Consider the following 21,192-nt stretch of genomic DNA (forward strand, 5'->3'; position numbering starts at 1 on the left):
CAGTGAGAACATAACATTGTCGCCTAAACTGACAATTGTCTATAACTGTAATTAACTAAAGAAAGAAACAACACTTTGCACTGTATGCTAATACTTGTGACAACAATAAATCAAATCAAATCAAGAAATCAGGGCCTCCACATAAAAGGCGGTGAATAATTCTCAATAAGAAATAACCACTAACTTACACATTAATTTGAACAATGGTGAAACTCCAAAATACAATTATATTGTCGACACGATTATCTCATTCATTTTAAACAGAAACAAAAACGAAATCCAGCTTATATTCTATCTCAGTTATGGATTCGAATCTGTCCGCTGAAGGCACATTAACTTTGAGGATCACAATGATAACGTATTTTTATTCCACAGCACCACACTGTGAGCGGACAGATGGGCGAAAACCACAAGATTTCCTAAATTCAATCACCCGACCTGCAAAAGAGAAATAAAATAATTCAACAACCATTTTATGTGTTTGAGACATTTATCTAAAGGCTCTTCTAAATTGAGACTTCTGGATATTTTTCAAACCTCTCCTATCTGATTCAGATGTGGGTGGATTGAATCATCTCACCTTCACCAGAGTGACGGCAGCGCTGTAGGACATGCTCAGGAAGAACAGGACTATGAATGTCGAAGCAGTTGTCCAGATATTGCTGTTATCATCCTGGTCTTCAATCCAGGTGGATTCTGCGGAATCTACGGGGAGAGGGAATACTTTCAGATTTTTTTTCTCGTCATGGATATTATTTTGGTTATTCATTTTCCCTTCTTAAGGTATTATTTTGTCCTCTGATATACTTTTCAAAGCCTATGTGTTATTAACTTAAACGCTTAATAAAATTGTCAATGCATATATTATTAAATTAATCTCTCTCAGTAATATAATCTACAATTATATAGGACGTTGGTGGGTCCGCACCTGGAGTATTGTGTGCAGCTTTGGTGTTCTTATCTGACGAACAATGTCCTTGCTATAGAGAGAGTAAAGCGAAATTTTACAAGGCTGATTGCTGGGATGCAGTTCTGTCATATGAGGAGAAATTAAGTCGGTTAAGATTATATTCACCGGAGTTTAGAAGAATGAGAGGGGATCTCATAGCAACTTATCAAATTCTAACAGAGTTAGACAGGGTAGATTCAGAAAGGATGGTGGATAAGTCCAGAACCAGCGGTCATGGCTTGAGGATAAGAGGTAAACCTTTTTGAACTGAGGTGAGGAGAAATTTCTTCACCCAGAAGATGGTGAATGTATGGAATTCACTACCACAGAAAATAGTTGAGGACAAAACAAGGTATGAATTCAAGCCCTTAGGGCTAAACGGACCAAGGTATATGGGGTGGGGCGAGAATCAGGATATTGAATTGGTTGATCAGCCATTTTCAAAATGAATGGCGGAGCAGCTCGAAGGCGTACTCCCGTTTCTAGTTTCTGTGTTACAAATTCCGCACCCGTCCTTCCAATATGTTCCTCATACTGGATTTGAACATATGTATTTGAACATATATTTTATTATTTAATCTTAGGCGATCGTTTAGTCTTGTTTAATTTTGTACCAACTATCAGTAACTAATATTATGAAGACCAAACGACTGAAGATAACTGACGCGGACTGAGCAACTTGGGTCTACATTCTCTTTAGTTTAGAAGAATGAGAGGCGATAACATTGAGACAAAATAATCCGAATGGGTTTCACAAGTTGGACACTGAGATGCTGTTACCTCTGAATGGGGAATTTAAAATAACGGGCGTTTGAATAGGTGTGCTCTCGTTTCGGGCTGAGATGAGGAGACATTCCTTCACTTAGGGATATGACTCTTCTGAGTGGCCTGCCCTAGAGGACTGTGGATGCCCCATCATTGAATATTTTTAAGGCTGGGGCAGATATAGTTTTGGTTTATCGGGTAATAAAGGATATGAGAAGTAAGTGGGAACTGGAATAAGAGGCAATATCAGACATCAGCTATTTGAATATTGAAGTAACGCACATTGGACATCTGGTCAAGTCGTAGAATTATGGAATTACTACAGTGCTGAAGAGGCCATTCGGTCCAGCGAGTCTTCACCGACATTGGACCCTATCTCCAAAACTGCACAATAGTCCCATGGCTAATCCACATACCCTACACATCTTGGGACGCCAAGGGGCAATTTGGCATGGCCAATCTAATTAACCTGTACATTTTTGGACTGTGGGATTAAACGGGAGCTCCTGGAGGAAACCCATGCAGGCGCGCAAACTCCGCACAGGCAGTCACCCAAGAGTCGAATTCAACTTGGGTCCCTGGAGCTGTGAGGCAGCAATGCTAATGATTGAGCCACCAAGCTGCCCTGATACTATTTATTTTGCTCTTCGAATCGTCCTGGATGATTTTAGAGATAACTTCAGACAGTTATTCATTGAGGTACTGTAAATGATGATCGATAACAGATGGAAAGAATTATACTCTTTGTTTGTTTGGATTTGGCAGTTAATTTATTCACGTCAGTTTCGAAAGGAGAACATGGTTTTAGGATTTGATACAGCAGCACGGACCCCTTAGTAAAAACAACTGAATTTTAATTTTCCTGAAAGCCTTCCATTTTTGTTTGTGCTTTAGCCTCTGTATATGTGCACATGGGGATGTACTGATCTGTTTTAATCTTTGTTTGTGTGCCCCTGTGTGTGAGAATGTGTTACGTTACCGTGGTGTCGATATAAATATATTTGAAAGAGATATGTTGAAGTTTTTTGTCTTGTAGTCAGAGGACAGTGGCACAAACATCAAACGCAAATGGAGCAATAATTGATACTTCACGAGAAAACAGTACATGTTGGTTGACAAGTGGACTGTGATTAGTGGAGACATTCCATGATGAATGTACCAGTTAAACGTTGACTGACAGTTAACTGCCAAGCTTTGTTTAAGTTCAGAGCAGACACATTCACAGTAATTGGTAAAGTTATTGCCCTGAGAAAGGAATCAGATCTTGGCTGTCTCCTATTTTGTTCAGATGATACAAGCACAATGTCTGTACGTGTTATTTATCTCTGCAAAGAATAGGGTGCTGTGCTTTAATGCATGCAGCTTCTCGCACAGTTAGATGCATTGCATTCGCCACTCTCTCCCTAAGAATTATAAATTGCTGTTCCCATGATAGTTGTTATTCCTGTGAAGAGCCTGGGGAATGCAAGATGAAAAGCTTAAACATATTTCTTTTTTCAGCGATATTCAATTTCTGTTCTAACACATATAAAAGTTAAAGTATGTTTATATGGAAATTAAGGCTATCATGTGGATATATTGACCATCATGAATGTGTGTATTTTCGTGTTTATCCATCTCTATGAATTAATGTGTGTGTTAATGTGCCTGCTTCTGTGTGTACCCCTTTTCACTGTGAGGGAGTGAATATTTATTGGTGTGTTTATGTGATGGGTCAGAGAATCCGTTGACCTGTGTTTATGGAAGGATGTTAGAGTTTGTTAATGCATGTGTATGAGTGGTCACCCGTGTCAATGTTTATGATAGTCTTAATTGGAATGCTTTAGTTTTAATTTGCGAGGGGGCATGGGTTGTTAATGTTTATGTTTGTATTTTCTTCTGGTCTGTGCTGTGTTTGTGGAGATGTATATGTGCGTGTTTATCTCTGTTTCTGTGTGTCTGACAGTACGTGAACATCATTATTATTGCTCCAAGTTTTACTAAATAAACCGAACCGGAACTGTCCCTGTCAGACGATATTAATGGAATATTCGCCTCTTTCTGGGAATTCATGTGGTGTAATGTGAGCTGCAATGTGACAACAAGCTGAATGAAAGAAGCATTTCAATCAGCAGTCCTCAGAACATCAGGGATAGAACGGGGAAAAGCCAGAAGAATTCAAACACCAGTGAAGTTTTGGGCTGTTAGTATTTAATACATCATACCATGAGAGACTTTGAACCAATATAAACTGAGTCCTTAGAAATAGGGAGCGGTGCCTTTCCACTCTGTCTCCTTGGCGAGGCGGAGTATAATGGGTTAACCATCGCCCTTTCCCTTCTCTCTGTTGGCACAGTGAGTTTAATGGGTTAGCAATTGCTCTTTTCCCCCTCTGTCGGGTAGGTGAGTGGGGACAGTGAGTTAAAAAATCAATTTTCTCGCCTCTCTATCAGGCGAGTTGATGGAGGATTGATTGAACAGCCTAGTGCCCTATCTGCGACTGGGGATGAGAGTTTCCGTTGTTATTCTTGTGTCGCTCTGACTCCAGTCCCCACTGGGTGCGATTCTGCAACGAAGAAATGATCAAAACTTTGATGGGATTGACGAGTCGTCTATATTTAAAAGTGAATCATTTGTTGCTCGGAATTAGAACGTTTTCGCATCAACCAGTAACTGGATGAAATTTGCTGAACTTACTCAGGGTAATCACTGAATTAATTAGCGCCAATCCACCTTAATTCTGTACTCTATCTCAATTTGGAGCGCTGGATCTCTAAGATTGAGGTTTATTTTTTATGGCTTTTTTTTATTAGTGTCACAGTAGGCTTACGGTAACACTGTGAAAAATTTACTGTGTAAATTCCCTAGTCGCTACATACCGTTGCCTGTTCGGGTACACTGGGGAAGAACCTAGCGTGGCCAATGCATCTAAAAAGCACGTCTTTCAAACTATGGAAGGAAACCGAAACAGTCAGAGGAAACCCACGAAGACACGGGGAGAATGTGTAAACTCCACACAGATAGTCACCCAAGCCAGGAATCCAACCTAGGTCCTTGGTGTTGTGAAGTAGTAATGCTAACCACTGTGCCATAGGGAGGCAAGACACTGGTAAGTATCTGCTGTCGGAGGAGCATTTATGCCCATAGCAAACAGAGGAATCAAAATGAATTAGCAGGTTGGATGTTTAACTCATAAGCAGATGAAAAAAGCTTTATTATTTTTCTTGCAGCTCGAAATATAACCAATAAATTCTCATTGACATGAACTAACGGGGTCCACCAGTACAGGAGAAATGTTCACAAAACTGGGTTTACCGCTGGATTTGTCAACTGTTTTGTTGATGATCTTCAAGGGGAGTGCTTCATGTCCCACCACGCAGGAGTAAGAAGTGCCGCTGGCCCACTCCTTCGCTGCAATGGATAACAGGCTGTACATGAAGAAGGAGCCATTCCCGTTCTCCGCCACCACCTCAGTGTTCCTGTAGTTCCCGGGATTCACGGGCTTGTCATTGACGGTCCACTTGACGAAGACCTCTCGGGGGGAGAAACCTCTCACTAAGCAGCTGAGGGAGACGAATTTCTGAGCGGATATTTGTTCTGCCGAGGGCAGGAGGACAGAGACGGACGGTTCCCGTGGATTTGGATCTGCAGAAAATGTACAATAAATGTTACTAAACTGGAGAATTCTGTAGACAATGAAACGCTGGTTTGATATCAGAAAATTGTGCTTCGCTTTCGAATTTAAATGTTTCCACTTTTGATTTCCAGCTTGGAGGAGAGGGGAACACAATCGCTTTCTCAAATAACTCAGGGGGTTAGACTGGAAAGTTTCAGAAAGATTACAACATAGAAACAGGATATTCGGCCCAACTGTTCTGCGTTGGTTTTTGTGCACGACATCAGGCTCCTCCATCCTTATTCGATCATAAACCAATACCATTCTCTTCAGATCACTTTTCATTAATCAACATCCCACGTAAAAATATCTACAGGTCCAGAGCGTTTAGTTCGTGGAGTTACCACTCAGAGGAGTGGTAATGCACTGAATACTAACTATTGACCATTACACTTACAGTGGAAATAGACACAGTAACGCATTTATTGCTTCAATCTCCCAGCTCACCTGTTTCCTTGTGGATGGATTTTCTTAAAGGAGTCGGCAGATCCTGATGGCTCACCACGCAGTCAAACACAGCCCCACTCAGCCAGGCTTGTGTCGAGATGTTTAAGTTGCTGACCACGCTTTCAGGATCCTCTCCAGGCTTGTCTGCAATCTCTGATTTCAAATAATTCCTGTCTCGGATCCAGGACACGTTGACTCCATAAGGATAATTGAAAATGATGCAGGTTAAGGTCACAGTCGCCTCCAGTAAGACTTGTTCTATTGGTGGTGGTTGTATTGTAATTGTGGAATCCGGGCAGTGGGAAGGACCTGTGAATGAAAAATGAAAACCAACTCGAGTTCTCCTTCAGAAGCAGGACAGCAATATTCAGCCTAAAGGAGAAGAAGTCGCCTTCGAGTTATCAAACTCTAACTATCGCCTTTCAACTTCTATGGTGAATGGAAAACCAGGTTGCTCTGTGAAAGTATTCTCTTTATTAAAGTATTGTAGCAGCGGTATCATTCTCATGAATCAGCATTGCAGCATTCCCACACAAATAGACCATCCTGAACTCAGGAAAAATTAATGGCCGTTGGTTTATAAATAGGGTGGATGCACTTTCCAACATTTTATCCCTACGCTGTGACCTGTGAAACAGTCCGACATCTACTGTTTCTCCAAATCTTACCAGCTGTGTCAGGAGAAGCTGACATCAAGTCCGCCTCGGTCACTATATTACTTCAAATTAGAAGGGCGCATTGTTTCAAGGAGAGGCAGTGGCATGGTGGTGTTATCAATGGGTTTGTAACCTAGGGCAAAAGTCTGGGGCCATAGATTCGAATCTCACCACCAGAAATGATCAAATTTAATTATACTAAAAAACGATATTTAAAAGTCTAACGATCATTATGAAGCCATTGCTGTAAATGGTTCACGAATGCCCTTTTAAAATGTAAATCTGCTGTCTTTATCTGCTCTGGCATGCATGTGACTCCAGATCCACAGCAACGTCGTCGACTCTTAAGTGCTCTCAGGGAAGGGCCATGAAGAACATGTCATGAAAGAATAAAAATAATTGCTGATGTGATGAAATTCTGTATGAGGCGCTATCCGACTGCAGCAAACTACATGACAGCTCTATGCTTCGCACGAACTTCAATAAATCTCTAATTCCGATTACCAGATGAATGATTTGTTTTCCCTCGGTTTCCATCCCTTACCCAGAGATCCGGTGATGTTCTGACTCTGAGTGAGTCCTTGATGAGTGACCTGGCAGGTATAGACCGTTTTGCTGAACCATTCCCCAGCGGAGACTGTCAGCCGACTGCTCGCCGAGAAGTTTCCGTTCACTTCACAGGCAGGAGAGGTGGCAATTCCTGAATCCATGGGCTGCCCATTCTTCAGCCACTCCACCGTCATTGACTTTGGCTGGAAATCGATGATTGAACAGACGATGGTTGCAAATTTCCTGCTTGTGATTTCTTCACTGGAACTCACGGTGAGGATAACGGTTGGGGGGATGTCGCCTTCAACAAACACACGTTTAGACGTTACTTGAAGGTTCAACTGACAACAATTAAAATTAATGCTTTTATTTTAGCACCGGAGCTGCCAATTTGGGAATTATATCCATGGTTTGGTTGAATTGGTAGGGAAATAGCGAATGGAATTCAACCGTCAAAAGTGCCACGCAATGAATTTGGGAGGGCAAACAAAGCAAGGGAATAGTCGATAAAATGGAAGATTTCGAGGGATTGAGGAAATGCAAGACCATGGAGTGCATGTCCACAGGTCCTTGTAGATGGTCGGGCAGCTGGAAAAGTTGATCAAGAAAGCATATCGGATTAGTTCCTCTATTATGTGAGATATTGAATACAAAAACAGTGATGCAATGATGCAATAAAACGCTAGGTAGGCTACGTTTGGAGTTTGCTGTTCAGTTCTGGTCACCACGTTGCAGGAATGACGTAATGGCTCTAGAGAGAGATGACGCTGACAAGAATGTTGCCAGGGACTGAAAATTCCCGCCATGAGGAGAGATTGGATAGGCAGGGGTTTTTCGCCTTAGAAAAAGAGGAGGCTGAGGCGTGACATAATTGTGGTTCACAAAATTAGAAGGGACGTAGGCAGAAATAATTCATCCCCCAAGTCGAGGGCTCAATTACCAGGAAGCATGGTCATTTAAAAGGTCATTACGTCTGCATCTCAGGTGCTTTAACCTGCACGGCTACGGCGCAAGGGCTGGAAAATGGACTCCAAATGTCTGGCTAGTTTATTTGTTCTCCCTTTTGGCCAGCACAGACATGATGGGCTCAATGGCCTCATTCTGCACAGTAACAGTCCTGTTGTTCTTTGGTTCTGAACAACTTTTCAGTCAGTAGACACGTACTTGGATTTTGAATAATTCAATTTTTTTCAGAATGCTACATATCAGTTATAACTAAAGCCTTATACAGTTCAATCACAGCGTTCCTGTCTTGCCCAAGTTCCACAACACTTACATTGCATTCCAATGCTCTTGACGGAGTCGCTGTGTCGAACCTCACAGTCGATTTTGCTGCACTCTCCCTCTGACTGGGTGATGGTTAACTGGCTGCTCAGGGTATAGGTTCCCTTCGCGTTTCTCACTGACGGATAAGTCTTAAATCCAGTGGCGATCAGCTGCCCATTTTTCTTCCAGGTCAGTTTGGAGACATCTGGAGAGTAGTCCATCGCCAAACAGCCGTAGATGATGGAGCCAGCGGAGTTGTGTTGCTGACAGGAAGAGACGAGGCTGTAGAGAGTGGGCGGAGACGGTGTCGCTGGGAAAGAATAGTCGATTCAACAAGTTAGACTCTTACTTGCGTTTATTAATTAGTCAAACATATTTATACAAGTAAGTTTCTATATTAGGTATAGCTCTTGGGGCTAAAAGGATCAATGGATATGGGTAGTAGACGGGGTCAGGATATTGATGAGCTGTGATCAAAGTGAATGGTAGAGCAGTGTCAAAGGGCCGAATGGCCTACTCCTGCTTCTATTTTCTATGTTTCTACATCACGATTTGTCTAGAATTATGAACTTAACTTTATATTTCCCGATTAAGACCTACATACACCTTTCAGCTTTTGTTACTCCTATCATTTGAGAATCGCCATCTTTGTAGAAACTCACATCACTGTCTTGACCTCTATCAGATTGGAAAGACAAACACATTTTGATGTCATTGTAATGACATACCATTCATTGGATTAACAGAGAAGTGTAAAGAGTTTCTCCATTACTTCAGGCACGAGCTATTTCTCAAACAACAGCACTTTGTGATGAAGAAGTTGTCTCTTCATTCATATCAGCCACTCGCCTGATGCAAGAGCTCCAAAAGCTCACGATTCCAAATAAGCCTGTTGTACTTTAACCTGGTGTTGTGAGACTCCTTACTGTGCCCACCCCAACCTAGCGTCGGCATATCCACATTGTAGTTTTGTATATTGCCTGTGTACAAACTAACTGATGTCCCTTCCTCTCTCCAACTCACTGCCTCTCACTCCACAAAACGAAGATTAGTGACATTGCTTCAAAACTACCTTCGGAATGAATACTTACTGAATGACCAGGAAACTCTAAATGTGATTACAAATTCAAATAATTGCAACATTGACTAATTGAAGGGTCAGACATTAATAGCAAGAGTTGGCCATTCGGGCCCTGACGTCTCCTCCATTATTCACTGAGATTACAGATGATCTGGTTGTGGTGCTCGCTCTAATTTGCACATTCTCACTCCGCCCGTCGATCACCCACTCTCTGCCCATTTTCCCCGACTCTCTGCGCTTTCCCCTGGCTCTCTGCTATTCCCTGTGGCTCTTTTCCCCTTTCACCTGGCTCTCTACACTTCCTTCCAGCTCTGTCCCCTCTCCCCCGGCTCCCTGCCCTTTACCTCAGCTCCCTACCCTTTCCCCCGGCTCTCTGCCCGGTGTCCCTGCTCCATATCCACTTTGCCCTTTCCCCTGGCTCTCTGCCCTTTCCCCCTGACTCTCTGCCTTTCCCCCTGACTCTCTGCCCTTTCCTCTGGGCTCTCTTGTCCTTTTCCTCGGCTCTCTGTCCTTTCCCCGGCCTCCCTGCCCTTTATCCTGGCTCTCCCCTCTTTCCCTGGTCTCTCTGCCCTTTCTCCTGGTTCTCTGCCCTTTCACCTGGCTCCCTGCCCTTTCTATTAGCTCTCTGCCCTTTCTTCTGGCTCTCTGCGCTTTCTCCTGACTCTCTGCCCTTTCCCGGCTCTCAGCCCTTTGCCCGGCTGTGGGCCCATTCCCCAGGCTCTCTGCCCTTCCCCCCGGCTCTCTGCCCTTTAGCACGCCTCCTGTTCTCCCCGGCTCTTTGCCATTGTCCTTGGCCCTGAGCCCCCAGGGATTCCGCCCAGCTCTCCACATTCGCAGGGCAGCTCCCACATTTGAACACCAAACTGCCGCTTGGAATCGTTCTTCTCTCTCGTTGGGATGAGTGAGTTGGGATTTGTGAGTGGGGATGAATGAGTGAAAGTGTGTCAGCGAGGGAAGGTAGGTAAGTGAGGGTGAGTGAGTCAAGATCTTTGAGTGCGGATGAAACATTGAGGGTGAGTGAGTAAGTGTGGGTGAGGGTGAGAGAGTCAGTGGGCCACCTCCGCCTCTTCCTCTCCATCGATCTTTTCCCGATTCTCCACATTGATCAGCTTTCAGTCACAGGGATGTGTAAATCACCGGGCAGCTGCTTTAATGTCGATGTCTTTCTTTAAGAAACACGTACCAGTGAACAAATAGTCAGGCTGAGGGAGCTGTAGGGAAGCTGACAGCAAAACTAGGATGGGTCGCACAGGAATCAAACACCAAGTTTACACCAGTATTGGGGAGCCAGGCGGCCTTGGTCTCAGCCAATTCCCTTCTTATTTTTTGGGTGTTTGTGTCCGGCTTAACACATGGAAATTCCTACTTCTGACCTCATGTTGGATGGAATGTCACTGTTGAAGCAGTAGAAGATTGTTGCTCCCAGAACACTCCCCTGCCGAAATCCTGCAGTGAAATCTGAACTTAGATGTTTGACCTCCAACCACCAATACCATGTTGCTTTGTGCTAAGTATGACTCCAAACAGAGAAGAATTTCCCGCCGATTCTTATTGACTTGAGTTTTGCTCGGGCCCCTTGATCCCACCCTCATTCAAATGCTACCGGGGTGGGGGTGGGGGGGGGGGGGGTGGGGGGTGGGGGGTGGGGGGGGGGGTCGGGTGGGGGGGGGGGCATGGTGGCACAGTAATTAGCCCTGCTGCCTCAGAGTTGGATTCCCGACTTGGGTCACTGTCTGTGTGGAGTTTGCAAGTTCCCCCCATGTCTGTTTGGGTTTCCTTCGGGTGCTTCTGTTTCCTTCCACAGTTCAAAGATGTGTGGGTTCGATGGATTGGCCGTGCTAAATTGCCCCTTAGTGTCAGGGGGACTAGTTAGGGTAAATACATGTGGTTATGGGGATAGGGCTTTGGTGGGATTGCTATTGGTGCAGACTCGATGGGCTGAATGGCTTCCTTCTGCACTGTAGCATCCTATGATTTTACTCTATGGTGTCAAGGACAGACACTCGATGTGAGATTGAAAGTGTGTGAGAGAGAGAGAGAAAGAGAGAGAGTGTGTGTGTGTGAGAGAGAGAGAGAGAGAGAGAGAGAGAGAAAGGGAGAGAGAGAGAATGTGTGTGTGAGGATGCCTGTGTATGATAGAATGCGTTTGCACGTGTGTGAGACAGTGGGCTGTGCGTGCAAGAGGGGAGAGTGTGTGAGAGAAAGGATGTGTGAGATAATGTGTGTGTGAGAGACAGAATGTGTGTTTGAAGAATTATTCTTTCTGTGTGAGAGTGTGTCCCTTCTTGAAAATGTATATGTGTGGAGGGGCGGGGAGAGTTTGTGTGGGGAGTCTGTGTGAAAGAGTACTTCTGTGTGTGATTGTGTGTATGTTGATGTGAAAGGGAGTGTGTCTATTTGAGATACACGATGTCTGTGAAAGAGAGTGTGTGTGCCTGAGAGGGAGGGTATGTGTGTGGGAGAGTGTTGTGTTCATGTGAAAGACAGTGTGTGTGAGAGGGAGTGCCTATTGGAAAGTAAAATAATATGTTCATCAGTGTGTGAAACTGTGCATGGGATGGCGTGTGAGTGCGAAAGATGTGTACAATGTGTGTGGGAGATAGAAGCAATGTGGGGTGTATGTGTGTGTGTGTGTGTGTGTGTGTGTGTGTGTGTGTGTGTGGAGGGGCGGGGAGAGTGTGTGTGAGCGAGAAAAAGTGTGAAACTTAGACAGAGTGGATGCGTGAGTGTGTGTGAGTGAATTGACTGTTGAGAGAAGATGTGTCTGTGATAGGTGGAGTGTTTAAAGAGAGATACATTGTATATATATGTGTGTTCGTGTGTAAGAGAAGGAGAGACTGTGTGCGAGATTTTGTGCGTGTGAAAGAGAGGGTGTTTGTGAGAGACAGTGTTTGAGAGCAAGATTGTGCATGTGTGAGACAATGTGTAAGGGAGTGAGCGTGTGAAAGAGAGAGAAATATGTACCTGTGTGAGAGAATGCGTGTGCAAGTGTCCGTATGAGAGAGTGAGAGCATGGGAATGTGTGTGAGACGAAGTGAGAGTGTACGGAAGAGGGAATGTGAGAGGCATAGTGCATGCGTGTGTGTGAGAGAGAGAATGGGTGCGCGAGACTGTGCTTATGTGAGAGACTGTGTCTGTGTGTAAGAGTGTGTGTTAGAGTGTGTGCATGTGTCTATGTTTGTGAGAGAGTGTTTGTGAGAGAGCCAGTGTGTGAGAGCAAGAATGTAGAGGTGTGAGACAGTGTGTGCAAGAGAGATAGAAATATGTGCGTGTCTGTGAGCGAGAGAGATGCGTGTGCAAGAGGAATTGTGAGAGAGCGTGTGAAGAAATGTGAGACAGCTTGAGCATGTGTGACAGAGAGTGGGGGAGAGAGTGCATGTGAGAGTGCGTGTGCGAGAGTGTGAGACTGTGCTTATGTGAGAGTGTGTGTCTGTGTATAAGAGAGAATGCGTGGGTGTGTGGGGATGTGATTGCTTTTGTGTATAGGGGTGTGAGAGATTGATGGAGAGAGCGAGACGATGTATGTATTTGTATTTGAGAGAATGCATGTGTAACGTGAGAGAGAGAGATGTGTATGGGTGTGTGAGAGGTCGTATGAGAGAGAAAGTAAGTGTGAGTATGTATGTGTGTGTGCATGTGTGAGAGTATATGAGAGTGTGTATGTGTGTATTTATGTGTGTAAGAGTTTGTGTGACGTGTGAAAGTCTATATCTAGTTAATTCAGTTTGGAAATGCGCCCTCACTCCAGACAAACTCACCCACTCTCACAGTAAATGGGAGTGACAAGTGAGCACAATACGGAGCGCGGGGCAAGGGTTGGAAAAACATTTAAATCTTTCACAATCAGTCGCAATTGAATAATTTCCGCTTTTCTCAATGAGCGAAAACTGTAAAAACTTTAAAAAATTGACACAATCCAGGGCAAAGCCACCAACAAGATTATGCGCTCCCTCATTCACCCTATTCGCTCTCTCCATCACTAACAAGCAGTGACAGCAGTGTGTATTATATACAAGATGCACTGCAACAACTCACCAAGGCTCCGTAGAAAACATTGTCCAAACCCGCTGCCTTTATATCCTAACAGAACAAGGGCAGCAGCCACATATGAAGACTACCACCTGCAAGCTCCCCTCCAAGACACACACCATCCTGACTTGAAACAATATCTCAGTTCCTTCACAGTCGCTGGATGGGTCAAAATCCTGGAACATCCTGCCTAACAGCACGGCGGATGCCTGCAGCATATGGACTGCAGTTATTCAAGGATGCTTCATAGCAACACTTTCTCAGGTAGGATTAAAAATTCTGACCGAGCAAATGACTCTAAAATGTCTTCAGAAGATTAAAAATAAGATGCAAATGAATTTGACCCTTCAACTGTCATACTAAACAGATCAGGGACTGCTATCGTACGGAGCACAATATAGTAAATCTCACTTTGCATTTGCTCATCGAACATTCCCAAGGCCGGTACATCACTGGTTAAAAATCACTCAAATCTCCCTCTACAGTCTGACGTTTCTGCTCTCTCTAACGGTCACAATATGCTTCAGGGATCTCATTTCTGAGACGCCGAGTCAAACGTCAAGTCAGACTGCCACATTTCTCACAGATAAAAGTTTATTGAAGAAATAAATCAAATTTCACTCCCTGAAATACAGCAGAAGGAACCAGAAGTTTTACAACCAGTCAGGCAGATTCCTGGTCCCAACACATTGACCACGCGCACAGAAACAGAACAGACACAAACGGTGCAACAATCCAGTGCCCAGCAGATAGATCTGTTCAATCTGTCAATTTCATTCAAACTGTTGGATTCTAATTGATCAATGGCCAACTTACAACAACAGAAAATTAATAACCTATTTTAAATTAAACTGATATTCATTTCAAAACTCCTATCGACTGTTAATTATTCCTCTGTCTCACTCCTCGAAAACTATGTAAAAATGCAATTTCGCCGAAAATGAGCAATCAAAAATAACAGATTCGGGACAGTTCAATGTCCCTAACAGAGATGCAGTGACACAGCAAGAAGTAACCAAACCAAGAAACATTTACATTGAAAATCATTACCTGATTAGATCTAATTTCTTAATTAAATGTAATCAACAAATTAATCAAAGCAAAACACTTTATCGAGTGAGCACAGCTGAGTAAAGTAATGTTTTGTTTCTGAATTCATTTCCGATACAATTGAACATTCTCTAAAACGGATTGTATTTTGCACGCCTGTACAATATTCAAGGTAGTTTGTTTTGAATTAATCAGCAGCAATATTATATTTTACGTTATTGTTCATTACTAATTAGTTCTCCTGTCAGCTCATTTGTACTCTATAATGAAGTGAGTTTTCAATCATTCAAAATGTGCTTCTGCCTCCAACATTGTCAAATAATTAGGTTACAATTAAATCTTAGACAATGTTAAATATAATTTCAAATTACTGAACAGAAACATTCAGACATCTGTCATTCATTTACTTAAATCTAATCACATTGTAATATTTTACTTTTTCACTTTAACTACAAATGTCTTATCAAACGTGTTAAAATTGCATACTGCTGAATATGGAGAGACTGTAACGGCCTGGCAGTTTGAAATCAATAATACTGCTTCCAAGATTTAGTAATTTAGAACATCCATATAACTTAATTACTGAGCACATTGTTTAATTAAAGAAGATCTGAATTAAACCGTGCAAACACAAAGAGGACAATTGATTCAAATTCTCTGTAGCACTAAAACATGATGCAGAATGGAAGTCCAGACTTTTTCTTCATTATGATATTTAATAAGAATTAAACATAAGGTTCAGATAGAATCAATTCTTCTATTCTGTCATTTATTCTTCCCATAATTCTATCCTGTGTTCAGCAGTAATGGGAGACATGATGTTATTATCAAGTGCAGAGATAACAGTATTTTTATAGTATTTATAATAGTATAATATTTTTATTTAAATTAATCTTTTTGAATTTCAAGCATTAACTTGCCCATCTCTAGCCAGTTTCTGTTGACACTTTACTACAATTCAAACACAATTATGTGAACAATTGCTTGAGTGTCAGCGAATTCCACCTGTCAGAAAACTCTGTTCGCTCTGTCAAATTTATTCAAACTGTTTGATTCTAATTGATCTAAGGTCAAATTACAACTGCAAAAAAGTCAATAAAATTTTTTAAATTAACCTGATGTTAATTTCAAATCTCCCTTCGCCTTTTAACTATCTCTCCCTGTCTGTCTCAAATCATGAAATCTGGGCAAAAATGTATTTTTTCTGAAAATGAGCACCTCAAATATAACAGATTCAGGGTAGTGTAATGTCCCTAACAGAGATACAGTGTCTCTGTAAGAATTGTAATTCATGATTTATTTTAATATGTAAGCATCAGTTAACATGAATAAAAGCCTAAACATCTAATTATTTTATTTTTCCGAAACCTTTTTCCTTTATCCCTGCAAGAATTTTCAAACGCAGTTTTATTTTCATTTAGCCAGAAAACGTGTAACCGCTCAGTATCACTGAGTTGAAACAATACAGAAACAATTGAGAAACACCAAACCATTTCACAAATTTTGAGATGAGATTAGTAATTAATTATCTCGGTATCCAATTACAAATTACTTGGAAGGAATAATCTGATTGCGACTGCACAGAAAAAAAATGTAATAATCGGATACATAAATTGCCAAAAAGCAACGTCTTATTCTGCAAAACTCGTATTCCAGTGAATGCGAACTTAATCTGGGATATAACGACTAATGCAAAGTATCTTGTTGAATTGAGCGCTGCTATGGAAACAGCACGTTATCATTGAAATAGTTTCTGGAATTATCACAGAATATTTCCAGCCCAGAAACTTTTCTGGTCATTTTAATTGTGTGCAAAGCAAACAGAACTACTAGAGGTGATTAATGAATAATGATATTAACATTAAAAAGTCTTTGGTGAATATGGAGTTATATTACCGATCAATAATTGTTTGATTTATATTAATTTCATGATCAAATCTGTTAATGAGAAGTTTGTGATTGCAGCAATGACTTAGTGTCCAAATGAACTTTGTAAGTCATAATTTATTTTAATTTGTAAACATTAGTTAAAATTTATAAAAATGTTGTGATATCTTTATTTCATTTTTTTCCAAAACCTGCCTGTTTTCTACTACAAGGACTTTCAAACTCAGAGATTCTTTGCATTCAACCAGAAAACGTGTAACCGCTCAGTGCTGCCGAGTTTAAACAATGCAGAAACAATGCGGAAACACCAAATCACTTCGCAAATTTTAAACTATCATAGTGGCCGAACCACAGAATCTCCTGAACATAAACACTACAAAGCACATCACTGAGGGAATTATTCCGCTTCATGAAGAAGCAGCTCAATTATTCCTTCAACATAATCAAATGTAACATTACAAGAAAATCTCAATATCGAATCCAGCAAAATAGCTCGTCACCAAATGTGTGAATTATTAAACAAAACAGAAATCTGGAATAATAGCAATAGCATTGTGAAGAGATAGAATATATCCAACACATTAAAATGGAAACTTTACCACATTTTATTCATATTGGATCATATTTCAAACATATTTAAACATTTGGATGGTAAAAGCTGCAGCAATCACTGAGATTTAACATTTCAGGTTAACCAAATAGTGAATGCAGTGGCAAACTATATTCTAAACAAACTGCGTAAACTGTGATTTAGTTTAACCTGCAATTATCAATTATGATTTTCAAAAATGCCAATGGAATAAAGCCTGCCTGATTTCAACATATAATCATGCGTCAAGCAGTTTCAGACGCGAAGACTGTTTGTATTCAATCACAAAGTGTGTAACAGCTCAGTGTCACCGATATTAAATAATGCAGAATCGCCAAACCATTTCAAAAATTTTACTTATTCAAAGTCACCCAGACCCACAATCTCCTCAACAGAAAAAAATATACATCACTGAACCCCGCATAATGCAGAAGCAGCTCAATTCTACAAACACTTTCAATAGAATCAAATGTAACATTGACAGCAAATCTCAAATTTAAATCCAGCCAATCCGCTCATCACCAAACTAATCAATGATTAAATTAACAGAAATATGTCAGAACCACACCGGCATTGCGAGTAAGCGGAATATGATCACTCAATTAATACAGAATCTTTAACACATTTTTAAAATATTGGGTTAGATTTCAAATGCGTGTGCAGCAGATGGTACAACCCGCAGCCACTAGATGTCACCGAGTTTATACACTGCAGAAACGTCGAACTGTTTAACAGAAGTTAGACAGTAACTTTTAAAGTAACCCAGCCACACAATGTCCTCAGCAGATAAAGACCAAAATACAACAACCAAGGATTGAATCCCTCAGCATCGCCTTGTCAATTAACAGTATAATTTTATAACCCCCATTTTCAGCAGAATCACATGAAACATTGTTCAGATTTTTAGTACAGAATCCGCCAAACCACATTTCAGTGAACGAATGAATTAATAAAATCGATAAAAAATATAAAACAAAAGCTCAAGTAAAACAGTTACTAAATAATTGCATGGTTCTGACCTGCAGTCACCGTCACCATGGTCCCTTGTCCCCAGTAGTCCAAGTAGTCACAGTGTCACATTCGTTTGGCTGGATCATACAATAACTGGCCCTGCAAAAAATAGACAGAAAAGCCGCCATTATTTTAAATATTCACAAACCAGAGGAAAAGCAAAGTCAATTAATATTCATGAAATTATTATTGTATTTGTGGATACCGTTCGCTCTACATAAATAACCCTTATGTTTTGTATTTCACCGGGTATAACATGAACATGTTATTGAAAACACCAAATGATAATTGAATAGTTATCATAAATTTTCCATTTGATTCTCGCTGTTTGTACAGAGCTGGGCATAAATAATACAGCACTGCAAATAATTTTGGATTGCAAAACAGAGCACTGACCCAGTCTGGGTCAATTAGTGCTGAGGGTTTTTGTATTGACAGTAACTGTTGTGCCACCCCAGTTATCACAGTGAGACACAGCATGACAAATACTGAGTCTGACTGCTGACTGTAAAATACAGAGATTTAATTTCACTGCTCTCTCAAAAATCTGATTCTGCCTCTTCTATGAGCGAATGAGTGAGATATTGTAGCTTGTCCAAGTCATTATATTTACAAGGGGTATCGGAATGCTTTTAAACCCTCTATGTAGATTTAGCATATCGTTCAACACAGATTTTACGGGAAGATTTTTATACCTTTTCACAAACTAATATTGCTTCTGCGCATTATTTCATTGAAGCCTCGTTTACTTTGAAACTCCTGCTGTGGTGCTGATCACCAATTTGAGCGATCTCTTCCCATGAGGTTTTTGTATGAGGATGTCGCTGTGCTCAGCACTGTGACACACTGCTGTCTTGCACAGTAATAGATGGCGGTGTCTTCGGTCTTCAGCCTTGTCATCTCCAAAGAGAAGATGTTGGTTGAAGTGTCTTTAGACGCAGTAAATCGATCCTTAATTGCTGGGGCGTAGCTGTTGCTGGATGAAGTACCGTAGTAAACCAGCCACTCCAGCCCCTGTCCTGGAACCTGCCGGATCCAGTGCATGTTAGCGCTGCTAAAACTGAAGCCGCTGGTTTTACAGGTCAGTGTCAGGGAGCCTCCGGGACGCCCGGTCTCTGCCTCTGGCTGAGTCAACACAACCTGCGACTGAACACCTGAAAAAATAGATTTAAAAACCCGAGGATTAATCCTGGTGTAATGATTTTTGACTCTGGAATATTACACAGATGGACTAAAACTGAGAGTGTAACTTTGGGAGACTTAGACAATGAAAAATAACTCCTTACCGGATAAGAAAGTCAGCAACAAACTGAGAGAAATCGCCGACCTCATCCTTCTGGTGATTTGGGGGAAATGGTTGTGTCAGGAACTCAATGAACAAACCAACTCCCGGACTGTTGGATTCCGGTCCCAGTGAGCGGCATTTAAATACCCGGCAGAAGGGGGCGGCTTTCCAGGCGCCGCCGGTTGATTCCCTGCTGGAGGCGGCGACTGGATCCAGGTCCCACCTTCCACACCCCAACAGAATGGACTTCCAGATTTACAATAGGTTAATATTAAAATGGACATTTTGTCTGTGTCGGGATATTTGTTTGGCTGAATCTGTTCATTGTAATGTCTCCATTATTGCTGATGGTGATATTGCAGTTCATCATTTCTTTATTTAAAATAACGAATTCCATTGTAAATATGGTGATTTTATTACCACGCCCCCAAGAAGAACACAAATCTAAAAATGATGAAATTACATTTTTGGAAAATAAAGAGACCGTCAGTCTATTTTGCAACAATTCCGGGTCTCTGTCAGATTACAATAATAAAACATCATTTATCAGAATAACTTTTACCGATTTCTGTAACTAAATGAGGGGGTATGAACAAAGTGATTGCATTTACAGTGTGGATGGCTATCACTGTACAATTTGGGTTTGGAGATGAGAAGAAACTCTCACACAATACAATGTTTCTCCTTATATTTGTCAAACTGCCCCAATCTCGAAGACAGCCCTTTGAAAATAATAAGAATCCTGCCCTCCTGATAATTAAATAGTGAGTTGACAGAGAAACATAAAATTAACCTCGACTTTTGACAGAGAAGTTAATGAATGGAACGGACACGGAGATCATTAAAGTTCTCCTTCAGCATCCAGATCATTGCAGCTCACTCTATCGGCCACCGACTGTCTAACATTCGCTGGTATTGCGAACACAAGATATCAGGGCTTTGCGGCAGATTGCACAATATCACAAGAATAAATGTTTTATCTTCCATTGAATCAGGTTATGAACTGATCATTTCTCCACACATTGGCAGCTATGATTGGAACTCTTCAATAACAAGAATCAGATTATACTGTACAATAGAATAGGGTGTTAATCAGGTACAAGAGACGCTGCTGTTTAAATGCGATACAGAACGTTCAGAATATTCCAGGAATTCCCACTGTTCATGTCAGTTTTAAGATGTTCCCTTAATATTATTTCGATGCATTTTATGCCATGGCACTGATTTCAATTGACTGGGGAATTGGGACCATCAACATCTCTCTCTCGCATTTTATGAAGTGGTTAGCAAACAGAATTTAATTATTGGAATGGCATTTATTTGGAAGTTATACAAATGAAAAAGCATCTGGTCACTTTATTGTTTTGCGATACTATTTACTCACATAATGAACAGGACATTGAATGAAAATATTTGATTAGAATGATTACGATTTAAAATGTGTCTTTCTTGTGCGAATGAAACATTTATTGTTTAAATGGCTGAATCCCATTTTGTCCATTTAGGTTCACGCTAATCTGTCCCACACAGTATTTGGCAGCAATCCAGGCTGCTGTCAAATGCTCAAAGTTATTGACAGGAAGCATCTGGGGGTGTTTCTGCAGTAGATCAAAGATCTGTTTCCTCAGTACTGACCGCTTGGCTGCAAGCCAACTTAAAACCCTTCACATTGTCAATCAGGTCTATTTATAAATAAATCTACCCAGCAACAATATTGGAGGCACTTTAATTTTTTAAAGTTGTAAATCTGGATGAATTTTTCCCATCTCTAATGAAAGGAATTTCATGCAGCTTCTCTGGCACCCTGTTAGCAACAATGATGATTTTTCCAACACATCAGGATATGGTGATAGATGGATAGAAAGAATTACAGGCAAACTGTGAAATGTCTCAGAGAGACGATACATGAACATGTATGTTTGTATTTTCTTTCCCTTTATCTTTCCTTGGGATGTTTGGTTGCAAAGACCGGC

General features: G+C 41.3%; 1 gene segment (V, D, J or C); it reads right to left on the minus strand.

Annotated features, from left to right (window-relative positions):
• Window positions 1–571: 571 nt before the first annotated feature.
• On the minus strand, window positions 572–19,333 carry LOC144484608 (Ig heavy chain C region, membrane-bound form-like). The segment is given in 8 exon segments: window positions 572–705; window positions 5,009–5,338; window positions 5,817–6,125; window positions 7,017–7,322; window positions 8,298–8,597; window positions 17,943–17,994; window positions 18,769–19,088; window positions 19,221–19,333. Coding segments are annotated over 8 exon segments (1,797 nt in total).
• Between the last annotated feature and the right edge of the window lie 1,859 nt (window positions 19,334–21,192).

Source organism: Mustelus asterias, unplaced genomic scaffold (genome assembly GCF_964213995.1).
Source record: "Mustelus asterias unplaced genomic scaffold, sMusAst1.hap1.1 HAP1_SCAFFOLD_120, whole genome shotgun sequence".
In the NCBI taxonomy this organism is placed as follows: domain Eukaryota; kingdom Metazoa; phylum Chordata; class Chondrichthyes; order Carcharhiniformes; family Triakidae; genus Mustelus; species Mustelus asterias.